At 35.3% G+C, this 14,929-nt stretch overlaps 2 protein-coding genes across 2 annotated transcripts in view; both read right to left on the bottom strand.

The window, feature by feature from the left end:
* LOC147071479 (putative phospholipase B-like 2) overlaps positions 1 to 14,929 on the bottom strand; it is a 157,346-nt gene that overhangs the window by 28,569 nt on the left and 113,848 nt on the right. The gene's annotated exons all lie outside the window — the stretch shown is intronic.
* The window catches only part of LOC147071480 (cell adhesion molecule Dscam2-like), a 49,445-nt gene continuing 37,084 nt past the window's right edge, over positions 2,569 to 14,929 (bottom strand). The window contains exons 21-26 of the mRNA XM_085947958.1: positions 12,334 to 12,519; positions 11,239 to 11,544; positions 10,060 to 10,219; positions 9,007 to 9,152; positions 8,169 to 8,357; positions 2,569 to 2,699 (exon numbers count right to left, since the gene is read on the bottom strand). Of these exons, the coding sequence (XP_085804084.1) occupies positions 2,569 to 2,699; positions 8,169 to 8,357; positions 9,007 to 9,152; positions 10,060 to 10,219; positions 11,239 to 11,544; positions 12,334 to 12,519 (1,118 nt within the window). The remainder of the gene's footprint in view (positions 2,700 to 8,168; positions 8,358 to 9,006; positions 9,153 to 10,059; positions 10,220 to 11,238; positions 11,545 to 12,333; positions 12,520 to 14,929) is intronic.

Genomic DNA, 14,929 nt, shown 5'->3' with positions numbered 1-14,929 from the left:
AGCACGAACTGTTCTTCAATTGGCCGAGTTACTTCAGCATGCATGGACACTACGATATAGCGTCATCTTAGGATTGTTTTGTCGAAGCTCCATTTTTTACAAAATTGAGTTTTTAATGCAGTTCAATTTCTTTTATATAAACGGATCGGAATCATTGAAAAACATATTTTATTTTTCATTAGAATCAGAGATATGTTTTTAAGAAACTATGGTATAATACAACCATTCCGTGTTGGTTTATCTTATGTGTGGACATTTTACAAACCGGCACCGAACAATATTTCAAAAAAAGATAACATACAAAAGACCTTTTGAGTGTAGACAACCCAAATATTGCCGTAGGTATATTTATATACCCACACTTACGTATATATTATCTGTTATAACTCAATTAATTTAAATATTTTCTGCATAACCGATTTTTGAAAATGTAGTTTATCACGACTAAGATTTAAACCCACGATGACCGCGTGGATTAAGCGCCGGTCTATAGTGTCGAGGGTCCCAGGTTCGAATCCTGGGTCTGGCAAGTTCACAAATTGTTTTTCAATTTGTGCATGAGTCAGAGTATGGTCCTAATAGGTTGAGCAAGTGGCTGACATCCATTTCTCGTAAAAATAAAATCTGTTAATACAAACCCCCACTCTGTGGAGGCCCATATGATCCTATTAGGATCGGACATGGTCAAAAGAAGAAAAAAAAGAAAGGATTTAAAAGTACGGTTTGGATTGTCTAATCTTCACAATTTAGAGCGATCGCTGCTTAAGTGCAGTATCTGCTGTTAAATAAATACAAATTCTTCTGAATTAAATAAGTAATGCATCTCTCACTATGTAAAATGAAATATGAAAGATCTTCAACCATAGACATATAATGTAATGAACTTAATTTTTCGTCTCCTGAACATTTCACAAATTGTCGCTTTCGACAAACCAATCCTAAGGCGATGATAGTACGATTTTGATCACATTGCGTTATGCACGTTACCCGTCTGTGCTCACTCAGCTGATTGAATCATTGAGAATGGGCGCATTAATTATTTATGTAATATCAATGTCAGAATCTAAAACTTTTTCAGATTAAGTTATCAATTTTTCTGATTACGAACGATTATAAGACACCGTCAATTATAAGACATACCCTGGATTCAGCAGAGACACCAAAATAGGAAAAAAAACATGTGTATTATAATCGATGCAATACGGTAGGTATTAGTTACTGAAAATAGTTAGAAGTTATACCTGTAACAAAAATAATTAAGATCAGCCTCTTGATAGAACAGGTGATTGCCAATAAGAATAGTACACAATACAGATTATGATACAAAGATGTACTGTGTATTGATAATCACTATTTTGGACATATCACCGTCTCATAAACAAAACTTGGCTACAATTATTTAGTTTCCATCTGTCCTATTCACTGCAGCTCTGAAAAGTGTGGTTAGTTAAACCACTCTTCAGCAAAGAAATCTTCTTTCTTTTGCCGTCTATCTTTTATTTGAATAACCAACTGAAGCAAAGGATATTAATTGTCATTTTGCATGAGGTGACTAATGAATTCAAACTTACACACATTTCCTCACAATAAATAAAACTGGTGCACTTTTAAACATTATTCTTTGGAGAACTTCATATCTGGAAATTTATACGAAAACACTTGTATAAAGCAAAATAAAATTAACTGTTAACCATTGTTTATATCCATACATGTGGATAATGTACACCTGTGGGTCTATTCTGTTCTTATCGACCGCTAAAGTGATAAAGTGATAGATATTATCAAACCTAGGGTAGGTTTGTATCAAAGTATTAGCACTTATTGTAACATATTAACATACATTTTAACAGCGCCTCTCTTGCTGCTGTTAAAATATAGCACTTATTGCAACAATACAACCAACGTGTTGTAATTGTTACAATAAGTGCTACTACTTTGATACAAACCTACCCTAAGTTTGATAATATCTATCATTTTATCACTTTAGCGGTCGATAAGTATAGAATAGACCCACTGACATACACAATCTGATTGTTAATTTAAATATTTTAACTATACAATCTTTTAAATTAATATCTGTATATTTTTTTCTTTTCTCTCTAAATTCTTTCTTTAAGCACCACGGTGCATGGTTGTTACATCAGTCCTGTGCGACTCAGAATCAAGATAGCTGAGTGAGCACTTAAAATCTTTTCTTTCAGACATGTTTTAAGCAACATGGGTTGTATTCAGCTGTCGTAATGGGTGACAGGGTCTTAGTAGTCTTTTTCTCCCTTTACTTTCATATATTCAGCCTCCATCTTCTACAAAAGGTTTTCATTATTGTCTTTTTTTTCATGCAATTTTACCTTTTTAGAAGTATTGACTGATGTTTTTAACTAATTTTCCTTTATACAAGTGTTTTAGTATCAGATTTATGTAACCAAATTTTTACATTATAATATATATTATATATATACGGTGCCAGTTTTATAATGTTGTAGAATATATAATATTATTATCGATGAAGTGTGAATTTGTCAGTTTAAATAGTTAATTGGCTTATAAAGATTGCCGATCAAAATATGGTTAACTGTGAGTGGAATGCGGCGGTTGGTGGATTTGCAATGGCCTGTCGCCATAGTGTCTCGGGGTACGAGCTCTGTCTGGTGGAGGAGACAGTTCATTTGATTCCGTGCTCGATTCACGTTGGAACATGTCTGTAACAAAAATGCATATTTTTATATTGACACGTGGCCTATAATTGATTGAGATAATTAATTAACATTGTACAGATTGGTTCAGTGATAAAGCACATTGGCCGGAATCCGATAGATGCAAGTATTTTTTAAATAGGTATGTTTCTGAGGTGTTCTTATGTAAAAAAAAATATTATTTTATTTCACCTTTTAAGTTGTACGACAGGTACTTCTTGTAACAAAGATTTTTTCATGACAGCTTAAAAATACTAATTATTGGGATGGGTGAGTTTTTATTCACCCCACAGTTTCTCAAATCTTGGAATCAAACTAGATACAGCTACACTAATTTCTCATTCTACGTTGTGTAGAGAACTCACGTTTTAAATTTGAGAATAATTAATATTATGGTGCTTTTAGCAGTTTCTTTTTTCTTCTTATTGTGCATTATACCTACATTTCATGTAAATATTATATTCTAACATTATAATATAGAAAACTTTGTTAAACTTACCATTGAAATTTGCAATTGACTTGTAATTTTGAAATTGCAAGAATGATACTCTCTCATAGTAAACAATATATTTTATGTGATCATTAAAATGTTGGTTTCTAGATTGAGAAGAGTCATGGCATCATAATGACGTACAGCTAATGTTTCCTACAAAGTGTACAGATTATTCAGACTGAGCTTCCATAAGTACACCAAATTCTTAATTCTTGACTATAATACGGCACACGGGTCGGAGTGTTGGACTCTCACTAAGGCTAATGAGCGTGCGCTCGAATGAAAGGCAGGTGCTACGTAGGACATATAGGCCCATACTATAAGGAGAAGAATGTCTTATTTGGCAAGCTTCGATGGGCAGGTTATGTAGCAAGAATGGACAGTGCCCAACCGCCGAGGGGATTCTTGGATACCAGACCGGGCGGTCGGAGGTCAACATGCAGGCCCAGACTTTGGTGGTTGGACGGTGTCAATAAAGATGCTAGAGCGGCTGGTGCAGACACCTGGAGGCAGTAGCGAAGGGTGGAGGTAGGCTTTTAAGATCCACCATAAATAGTGCACATTAAACTTTGTTAGTAACACTTATTTGTTTTTATTGATTGAAGACTACAATTTAAAGATAGTATTGATTAAGTTTTAAAAATCAATTAAACCCCGCCTAAACCAAACCATAATAGTTTTGGTATATTTTAGGCGATACATCAAAATTTTGCACACTTTTTCATTCATAATTATTTGTTTTCGTTGGATATATAAAAAATATTATTCTATCTATAAAATATTCAAAGTTATGTATGAATTAATTGCACAATTTTAGATATTTATAGATAGATTGAGTATTTTTTGACTATTTTTGACTGGTTTTCGTAGGGTTTAATTCAATGCCTGAACAAAAACGATGCATAAGTGCGAGTAAGAAAGTATTCGGTACCCTTATAATCTCTGTGACACGCGCTAGAGTAAGATAAAAGGTCTACTACATATGTGTGAGTTAGTTTCCAAAAGTGTCGCCGGTAAATCGTGGCGAATCGCTTCACTTAGCGTCGATAACCTGCGAGCTTGTGTTGCTAAAATTGCTATTTTTTGTGTTAGACATAAAGTCAGTGGTAAATATTTTTAGTTAATTAAGTAGAAAAGATGGTTCTGTGTATTGTATTAAAATATGGTAGCCGTACTGATAAGCAAGAAGATGGTATTACGTTTCATAGGTAAGTTGATACATGTTCGTGATAATTTATTTGTATATTATTATATATTTTAATATCAGTGACCTAGTGTTTCTTTAAAATAACTTAAATTATGGATATCTTTACCTAATTGTTGCATTTTGACCGCTTAAAAATACTATATAACGTAAAAAAATAGAAAATTATATTTTAATTCTGAGCGTCTAGTGCGAGCACTTTGGGCGAGCACTAGCAAAATGGTCTATGGTTTCGAACATTTGTAGACGAATGCGTTCGCTCGCCCACAAACCAAACGCACGGCACGCGGCTTCATTTAGCAATGCAATGGGTGGCATCTAGATGTATCTATAGTCTATGGTTTAATTGAATTTTAAAAACTAACCAACACCATCTGTAAATTGTAGTCTTATTTCAATGAAAACAAATACGTATAACTGACAAAGTTTAGTATGCACTATTTATGGTGGAAATTAACAGCCTACCCCCACCCTTTGCCACTGCCTGGTGAATACTGGCCAAAGGGAAATTGAAGGAAGCTAAGACCCGTCCTGGGTTGTTGGGACATTTTTGATGATGATGACAATAAAATTATAATGTTTGAAATAATTATGGATGCATATATTATGATAATTATTATCCTCTCTTAAAATTATATACAGAGTTACAATATTCACTTTTTTAGATGTATACAACTTACTTCACTCATACAAGTCTATTTATACCTTGTTGAGGGATCGGCACACAGTAGGATGGGCCAGAACATTGCCGTGGACGACCTCTGACACGTAGCGGCTGAAGCTCGCAACCACTGCTCATTTTGTCTTCATCTGCAAAGTGATGGAAAATATTTTACATTTACAAAAGTTGCTAAATTTTTGAGAGTATGAGAAGCATCTTTGGGGTAGCTGAAGGGGGTATGTAAATTGTACGTATTACATTTCACTGTAGCACAGTTCGCCGTGAGCTTTCTTATCGGAAAGAGATGAAAAAATTACGCATTGTTCTTGGAGCACTGTAGACAATAATGTCCCAATTTTATTAGATTCACTATGAACATTAATTTGATATTGATTGGTTTCAAATATTTGATAATAACGCTATCATTATTAATTGTTATCAGATATTTAATTTGATATTTTATCTAACCTAACCTAACCAATAATCCAGTATATCAGCTATTTTTAAAATTTATTTGCCGCTAGCTTTCCTGTAAACCGACAAGAACCGTGTTTTATTTAGACATGAATTTTATATCAGTACTATATGACCCAGAGAGGTTGGACGGTCTTTAATATACGACCGTATATTTCCGATACAACATTTCATGGTAAAGTGTGATACGGTGAACTGCATACGTACAAATTTCCGGACACGAGTTGAAGGAATGGAATTTGGAAGTCGTGGTACGAGGGTGGGTCAATAATTCCTTAGAAAAAAAGCATTAAAACAGTTTTGATTTTTGTATTTTTTTTTTATTTCTCAACATAATCTCCTTGGAGCTCAATACACTTGGTTAGACGTTTCTCAATTTTTTTTAAACCGTCAGAAAAATAAGTTTTCGGAAGGTCCTCAAAATAAGCATTTGTCCGATCGATGACTTCTTCATTTGAAAAAAAACGTTGTCCACTTAGCCATTTTTTTAAGTTTGGGAAAAGGAAAAAGTCACTGGGGGCTAAATCTGGCGAATACGGTGGGTGGTCGACCAATTCGAACTTCAATTCTTCAATTTTAGCCATTGATCGTAAACATGTGTGAACACGGGCATTGTCCTGATGAAAGAGGATTTTTTTCCTGTTTAAATGAGGCCGTTTTTCTTCAATTTTGTTTTTTAGCTGGTCCAATAAAGATGCATAATAATCCCCTGTTATTGTTTTTCCTTTTTCCAAATAGTCAACGAAAATAATTTCACGTGCATCCCAAAATACAGTAGCCATAACCTTACCAGCTGATTTTACGGTTTTCGCCTTCTTTGGACATGGTTTGCCTTCGCAATCCACTGCTTTGACTGTTCTTTCGTCTCGGGAGTATAGTGGTGTATCCATGTTTCATCTACAGTCACAAAGCGACGAAAAAATTCATCCGGATTGCGTTGCATGAGCGACAACAGGGCTTTAGAGGCCACCACCCTATTGCGTTTATTGTCGACTGTGAGCAAACGCGGCACCCATCTTGCAGAAATATTTTTCATGCCCAATTTGTCATGTAAAATAGAAATGACGCTACCTTTTGAGATCCCTGTAACCTCAATTATCTCACTCAACTTTAATCTTCGGTCACTTAACACCATATCGTGGATTTTATTGATCATTTCTGGTGTAGTCACCTCTACAGGACGTCCTGAGCGTGGTTCATCCTTTGTTGATGTACGACCACGTTTAAATTCATTTAACCAGTTATAAATAGTTGCAAGTGAAGGAGCAGATATGCCGTGAACTAAATCCAACTCATTTTTTATTTCCTTTGCTGTTAACCCTTTTATATTAAAATGTTTAATAACAGCTCTAAACTCAATTTTCTCCATTTTCCATTTTTCCATTTTCCACAAGCAAATTTTTTTTTTAAATGTACGAGAAACACACAACAACCCGACCAATCTGATTGAAACTTCGCAGCATACTGAATCGGTAGTGCCGCTGCATGAAAACAAACCGCTTACAGTACTAGTCGCGCCACCTGTCGGCTTTTCTAAGGACTTATTGACCCACCCTCGTATATTGATGAACTATATTCACCTTTATACCAAAAAGACAATTTCTGTTTTTTTATTGTTAAAATCTCCACAACCGGATGAGTATCCAGCATTGATTCTTAAAATCAAAGCAACGTAGTTATGTGTAAGTAACAATTGCTTTAACAAAATTCATATTTCTCTTGACCTCGATGGTGCAATTGGTATCGCGCTTGTCTTTCAACTGAAAGGCTGATGTTTTGACACCGACTGTGAGTAATTTTTGTTTCTTGTTTTTTAAATCAGCTGCGACTAAAGATGAAGAAAAACTTGGTCTATTGAGTTGGAGCCTAAACATACTATGAATGTTTGAAGTGTAGTAATTATTAACGGCCCGGCCCCATGATGGCCGAGCGGTTACCATGGTGGCTGACAAGTATGGAGTTGTTGAGCAAGTGGCTTACATCCATTTCTCATAAGGAGTGTGGAGGTTCTTGTTGGTAAATTATGTTGTGGGGTAATGCAATTTGAAATTTGACATGCTCTCTAAAATCAAGCTTAATGCCTTTGTTCTATATATATTGGATTGCCTTGATTTTTTTTTCAAGCATAGGTACCTACATATTTATATAATAAAATAGACACAATCTGTTGTAAACCCTAAATACCTAAATTATCGACTTACCAACTTTTGATAGCAACCCCACGGTAGGTATTTAGAGTTAACAATGGATTATGTGTCTATATATTATATATGTATGGTCGAAAAAAAATTCAAGGTCATTCGATATATAGAACATGAACATAAAGCACAAAGATATTAGTATTATACCTGATTTTAGAGAGCATGTCAAACTTTCTAATTGCAATTACTCCGTAACACGATTTTGAGACTTACCAACTTTTGGCAGTAACCCCACAATATGATCTTTTCAGGATCGAACCTGGTATAAAAAAAAATGTTACTTAGAAAATGACATTTATGACAAACTGGAACTTGTTAGAGAAACCACAAAAAGCTCCATGTTGCAGAAGAAGAGTTTATTCTACATCTTTGGCTGTGATAATTTTTTAATACGCATCAGCCTGATTCACTCTAAAATACTTTTACTTATTACAGTATTTACCTTTGGAATTAGTATGCCTGTGAGATTTCTGTGTGTAGTGGCGCTTGCAAGGAGCTTGTAACGGTAACGCATCGTTCTCGATGTGTCCGAATGTCCGAAACTGCAGCGTGTGGTCAAGCGTTGACGCGGCAACTGGCCTGTTTGGCCCGCCAACTTGGAATGTCGCATACGGACTTATTTCATACATTTCTGAAACACAATTGTACCTCTACGATAGACAGAGAGTGTGGATAACATAATATGGGAGTATTTTTTGGGGTTAATAATTGTTAATAATAATAATTCTTGGTGGAAAATATAAAAAAAAAAAAAAACATAAGTACTTAAATAATGTTAATGTGGATCTATTGAATAGTCATCTTTTAAAATTGTTTTAAAGATATGTCAAGTCAACGCTACAAATTTTATTAAGAGTCTAGCAGAACATCTAGCAAGAGTCTAGCAGAACATCTAGCAAGAGTCTAGCAGAATCGTAAAAATGAGGATTAGAGGATTGCTTTCTTATGTATGTACTTATGTTGATTTATTTTATTTTCATTTCTCTTTTGAAACTACACATTATTTAAAAAAAATGCATGATTTAAAGTTTTACTAGACTTATGAGATTTTCGACTAACAAGAAAATCTTCGGAACGAATTAATCATGAAAGTCGAGGACTTATGTACTGTAACTCAATTATGTTTGAATTATTAACAAAAAAACTGTTTTTAACAACGTATACTTATTTATTTACTCAGAAAACAATAGTATGGTATTACAGTAATTGATCAATTCGTATGGATGCATATATTATTCCTTCCTTACCAGCTGACTCCCGCCTCATTTTCTCGGCGTGGCCTTTAATGGGTGAAGTGGAATAGTCATGCTGACAGTTCCTCATGTTTTGTTGCTCTGCACATATAGTCTTCTCGTCGCTGGCTTGCGACTGACTTCGTTGTCTGTTTTCGCCGTACTCTGATTGGCTGCTGCAGTGGCAAAGGACACTGAAAATTTTATCAATCAACACTTATTATTATCCCATAATTTATACACATTTAAAATGTATTATTATAAAGTGTGTGTAGTTTAAAAATGTCTACTTGGTTCATACTGAACACAAACATTACAAAAAATCTTTTATTTCACTAACTCGCAATGCATACAAAATACTAAATAATCTTCACGACATTAAACGTGGTTGACGTATCTTCTGTCATAAATAGGTAATAATTATCTGCGATATCAGGGTTCCTTTTATGGTGTTAACTGTCAATTCTTGGTGGAAATACATTGTGTTAATTGAAATAAAACACAATAAGTACATAGCATTGGCGAGGGGTGGAGATGGGCTGTTAAGATTTGACATAAATAGTGCAACTAAACTTTGTCAGTCATACTTATTTGTTTTCATTGAACTAAGAATACAATTTGCAGATGGTGCTGGTTAGTTTTTAAAATCAATTAAGCCCTGAATTTCTTTTCTTAATGACATATTATTGTTAAAAATTACATATTTATTTTCTAATTGGCATTAAGTACATGTGTCCTGGGTCGCCTCAGAAAGAGGCTTATTAACAAAGTTTTGTTTTTACGAGAAATATGTCAGTCACTTGCTCAACTTATTTGGTTCATTCTCTGGGTGTAAAAAACATGGGATTTTCATTGCCAGACCCGGTAACCAAACCATTATAAGCCTGATGCGTAGCCTCTCGGTCATCGTGGGTGTTACATAATACTAATTAGTACCATATATTGTGTTTTATTAAAAAAAAAAAAGATATATTTCCATTAAGAATTGACAGTTAACACCATAAAAGGAATTATGATATCCCAATTACGGGTGTATCTAACCCATGGTTTACCCCTACTACATAATTTAAAAATAATATAGAATAATAAAAGATTTCTTACTTTCTCTTTTTCACCAGCAAATAAGCAACAGAGAGTGTAGAAATGGCGGCTACTGTTGCAAATATGATAGAGATGAGGTTGAAGATGTTATCCTGGGATCCATCCAAATCGTGCGGATGAAGTGGCTCCATCGGGAAGTACGCTGGAGGAGCAATCAGAGCTGAAAGAAATCAATAGATTAGTAAGACCAGGTAATATGTTAATAGAACAAAATTGATGTTTATATTGATTGAATTAATTTACATGCAAGACTTGATTATAACAGTGAGAATTCTTGATCTTAAAGCTTGTGTCAGACACGGCTACAGCTGGCTATAAGCCCATCATTACAAGAATTGATGTTCAATATTATGAAATCAACTATCCTGAGATAATCTAGCTTTTCTAGCTACGATTACCTTCTCGAGCAGTGGTCATTAACACAATTGGATGTATTTAATATTATAAATCACAGTTAATGAATTATAGCGCCTGTACATGTGCATGGATTTACTGGCAGCAATAGTGAGTATTTTAAACTATCGTGACAATAACTGTTTACGTGTTTAAGTTCTGACTGTCTCTCCAATCTCATTCTTCAAGAGTGAGTGAGACGCGATGTCGTCATTTTATGGTACTATTTCGTACTATTTGACAGGTAGTGAAAATCGGTCAACCTGAAAATTCATTCGTAGTTCGTTTTTTTGCCGGCAGGTTCGCCACTATCGTTTTACTGCACAGGCGCAGATTGACAAAATCCTACTGTCCCACGAAAATTCAGAAGCTTCCAAACATTTTTGATTCATGCATGCAATCTTGCCAACTGCAGGATAATACATGTTTACCCATAAATTTTCTTACTGTCAATAGTAAATCTATGCACGTGTAAACAGGGTATTATATTTAAAATGACATCTTATAGAAAATAATTTCAATGAATTTTATACTCATTTGCTAAAAATGTAAAAATGTGAAATCTTCATTTCTCAAGAGCAGTTAATTGACATCAGATACAATGCAACGTTACCTATGATACGAATTTACTATTTTACTTTATTACTATTTTATAAACGAAATATAATTTTTAGATTTGAACTGAGACCCTAAACATTACCAGTCACTTAAACTATCAATATGCTGCTACTGCAAACCATGTTACAATTTTTATCAAGCTGATGTTACGCTTAATAGACTACATACCTCCGGTAAGAGTGGTAGTCGCTGCCCGAACAATGGCAGAACTCCTACCGGCGTGATTCTCTGCCGTCAGTCTGATCTCGTACCAAGCGGCGGGAGTGAGGCCGGCCAGCGACACCGCCCCGGCTGGTCCAGCAGCCGCAGCGGCCCGCCATGCACCTCCGCTACCACCGCGACGCCACTCTGCACCCACTGAAGTTACTGGGCAGCCGGGGAACGCATTCTCCCCAAGCGAACGACGCACGTCTAGCACGATGCACGTGGCATTGCTCCACATTAGGTCTGACCAGTCGTCAGGAAGTTTCGGAGCTACGAAAAAATAAGTATTATATTCATTAGGTATATAGGAATATATAAATGAATGTGAATTGGTCTATGTCATGCCTATTATAGATCAAACATAGCTTTTGAGAAGCCAATATTGTGGGGTAACTGCCAAAAGTTGGTAAGTCTCGAAATCATGTTATGGAGTAATTACAATTTAAAGTTTGACATGCCCTCTAAAATCAGTCATAATGCTAGTTTCTTTGTACTTTATGTGCATGTTATATAATAATTTATTATTATATTCGATGACCTCGATTTTTTTTCTAGCATACATATTTATAATATTCTCTAACTATGTCCGATCCTAATAAGATCATATGGGCCTCCACAAGGTAGAGGTTTGTATTAACAGATTTTGTTTTTACGAGAAATGGATGTCAGCCACTTGCTCAACCTATTAGGTCCATACCCCGACTCACACACAAATTGAAAAACAATAAGTGTACCTACTTGCCAGACCCAGCATTCGAACATGGGACCCACGACGTATAATATAGACACATAATCCGTTGTTAACTCCAAATACATAAATTATTGACTTACTAACTTTTGGTAGCAACCCTATGACATAGTTTAAATAATGTACACACATTATAATTATTAACCAGTCGATTGTACTCAATGTATTGGATATGCCTAGTGTACTATAATTTACTAAGCCTAGCAAAAAACAACCAGTAACTACTGGGTGTCCTTGCTATTCATGAATATTGTCAAGAGATCATAGAATTATTGTGTCATTTATGAAGAAAAATATCCAAAGATAATTACCATCGCCTTTGGTATTGATGTTGACAGCAGAGCTGGCCGTGCCTTTACCGACTCTATTGAAAGCTGTTATTTGGAAGGAGTACCGGGAACCACACTTCAGTCCTTGAATGTTATAAGATGACACTTCGGACGCTAGTTCTATAGTCTGAGCGATCTCTTCTAAGCGCCGATAGCTCAGTTGGTAACCTGTAAAAACGGCAGTAATTTAGTTATCTATATTATATTATATAAAATACAAAGTATAGATGTGTGTTTGTTTGCCTTTATCTGGTATCAGAATTATTTACATAACATAACCCGATCCAAGATCCTGGTATTTCTATAGACTGGATACATCCTCACTAAATCAAAAAAATATCTGGCAAGCATGATATGCCAGGAGTATTCGATTGAGTTAGCATCAGGGGGGGGGAGTGGTGTATCTTCCATACAACTATCATGATTCCCTGTGCGCAATCATCCAAATAGATGGCATTATGATCACACACAAAGTCGCAATGACACAAGGCCAGTTCAATGACCAATCAGAGCTCAGCCATGGCCCAGTCAATTGACACTCGAGTTGCGAGACTATTATTAGTCAATTATCGCTTGGATTTCGTAGGGTTTAATTGAATTTTAAAAACTAACCAACACCATCTCTAACTTATAGTCTTATTTCAATGAAAACAAATACATATGACTGACAAAGTTTAGCGTGCTCTATTTATGGCGGATCTTAACAGCCCACCAGCACCCTTCGCCACCGGCTCACATAGTCATGATAATTCATAGTCATGCACTAGTATATTAGTCTATGGTCATGCCAATAGATGTCGCCAATAGTAGGCATCCTCTTGTATGGAACTTTAAAATAGATACCTCTGTTATCTATGGTTAGTAATTTAATGCATTTTGTTTATAATGTTCTATATTTAAAATATGTAATACTTTTATCTGACAGATCTGTGTTACAATTTTTTCACAAAGGCTCTCAATGGCTTTGCCAATAAACGCTTTCTGCGTTAAAATGAGTGTTTTTACATTATAATAATTGTTAGTCATGCAAAGAGATTCAAATGTGCTACTTTTGTTGCATTGCATTTTATTCCTAACAATGGATTACATTCCATGAAGACAATAATGTAGGTATGTAAGCATATAAAAATGTTCTTATTATTTTCATTGCAGTACAAATGAGATCTTTTGCAAACACTAAAATAATTAATACATTCAACTATTTAAAACATTTAATGTTAATATTGTGTACGTTCAATCTTGGAAATACATGGAATTAACATTTAATGAAGTAAATAATATTGCAATATAGATATTATAATGTGAAAGTAAAACAGTTTTTTTTTATTTATTTAAGAAAAGATAACATTCATAAAATTCGGCGTAGAAACAAGTGCCTGCCTGCATGTCCATGACACTGGTGGTTAGACGCCGTTCGCGTGCCAGAACGTCAGTCGCATCTAGCTGGTTAAATGAACGAATTTATTATTTTTCTGATGTTCTTACGATTGCGTATGACAACAAAAAATGGTTATTTATTATCAGTCAGCATCCAGCGATTACCCCTGTGACATGTACAGGTACGAGGGTAGTCCCAGAAGTACCCGACTATCACTCCCCTCCATTTTGGTAAGAGAATTATTTTCTCAACTGTCACTTTGTGTTTTGTTTTCTTTTTTATCGTCTGTATTTGGGATGAAGGTGGATAATTGAGGCACCGGAATCGTGATGGAAGCGGCGAGTTTATTTACGTTAATATACTATATGGTTACATTTTTTTAATAATTTTATTCTACGGAGCGCGAAATGTACGCGTTCGTGACTTTGCTGCTTGTCGCGATCTGAGCGCCATCTTGAAAAATCATTCCCAACGGTTTTTTTTTCTTGGGCGACGTTGCATATCTCCAACGGTTTTACAAAATTTACGGCATTGCCGGCTGGGCTCTTTTATTATTATTTATTTTCGTAATCAGCGCCTTATTATTTGCTGGCTTCGATACCGATTCGGGCGTCTCCAGATACACAAAGACATCCCCAAATGGGGACCATACGGGGGTGTCACACGACCTAAAAAAGAAAACACAAAAAATTTGGGAAAAAATATTTTTATTTCTCTACATAGTCTCCTTTTAGGTCGATACACTTTTCCCAGCGACATTCAATAGCTTCGATACCCTGTTTATAGTGAGAATCGTCGAGCTCCTCAAAATAGCCATCAACCGCAGACTGCACCTCTTTATTGTTGGCAAATCTTTTACGACCAAGCGATTTTTTCAAGTTTTGAAACAGAAAATAATCCGAGGGGGCTAAATCTAGCGAATAGGGTGCGTAAGGAAGCAGTTTGAACTTCATTGTTTTTGGCCGTTGATTGATTTTCCTTTCTGAAGATAATCAATGAAAATTCCTCTCGCGCATCCCAAAAAAATGACGCCATGACCTTGCCTGCAGATGTAACTGTCTTTGCCTTCTTTGGAGCCGATTCTCCCCTTTCAGTCGATTGTTTTGACTGTTCTTTCGTCTCAGGTGTGAAGTGATGGACCCATGTTTCATCCATGGTTATGCATAGACGCAAAAAATCTGCTTTATTGCTGTAAAACTT

Source organism: Rhyacophila brunnea, unplaced genomic scaffold (genome assembly GCF_057557595.1).
Source record: "Rhyacophila brunnea isolate RB1 unplaced genomic scaffold, BYU_Rbru_1.0 scaffold_20, whole genome shotgun sequence".
NCBI lineage: Eukaryota > Metazoa > Arthropoda > Insecta > Trichoptera > Rhyacophilidae > Rhyacophila > Rhyacophila brunnea.
The sequence above is the reverse complement of the archived record's forward strand: the minus strand, read 5'-3'. Positions and strand labels throughout refer to the sequence as shown.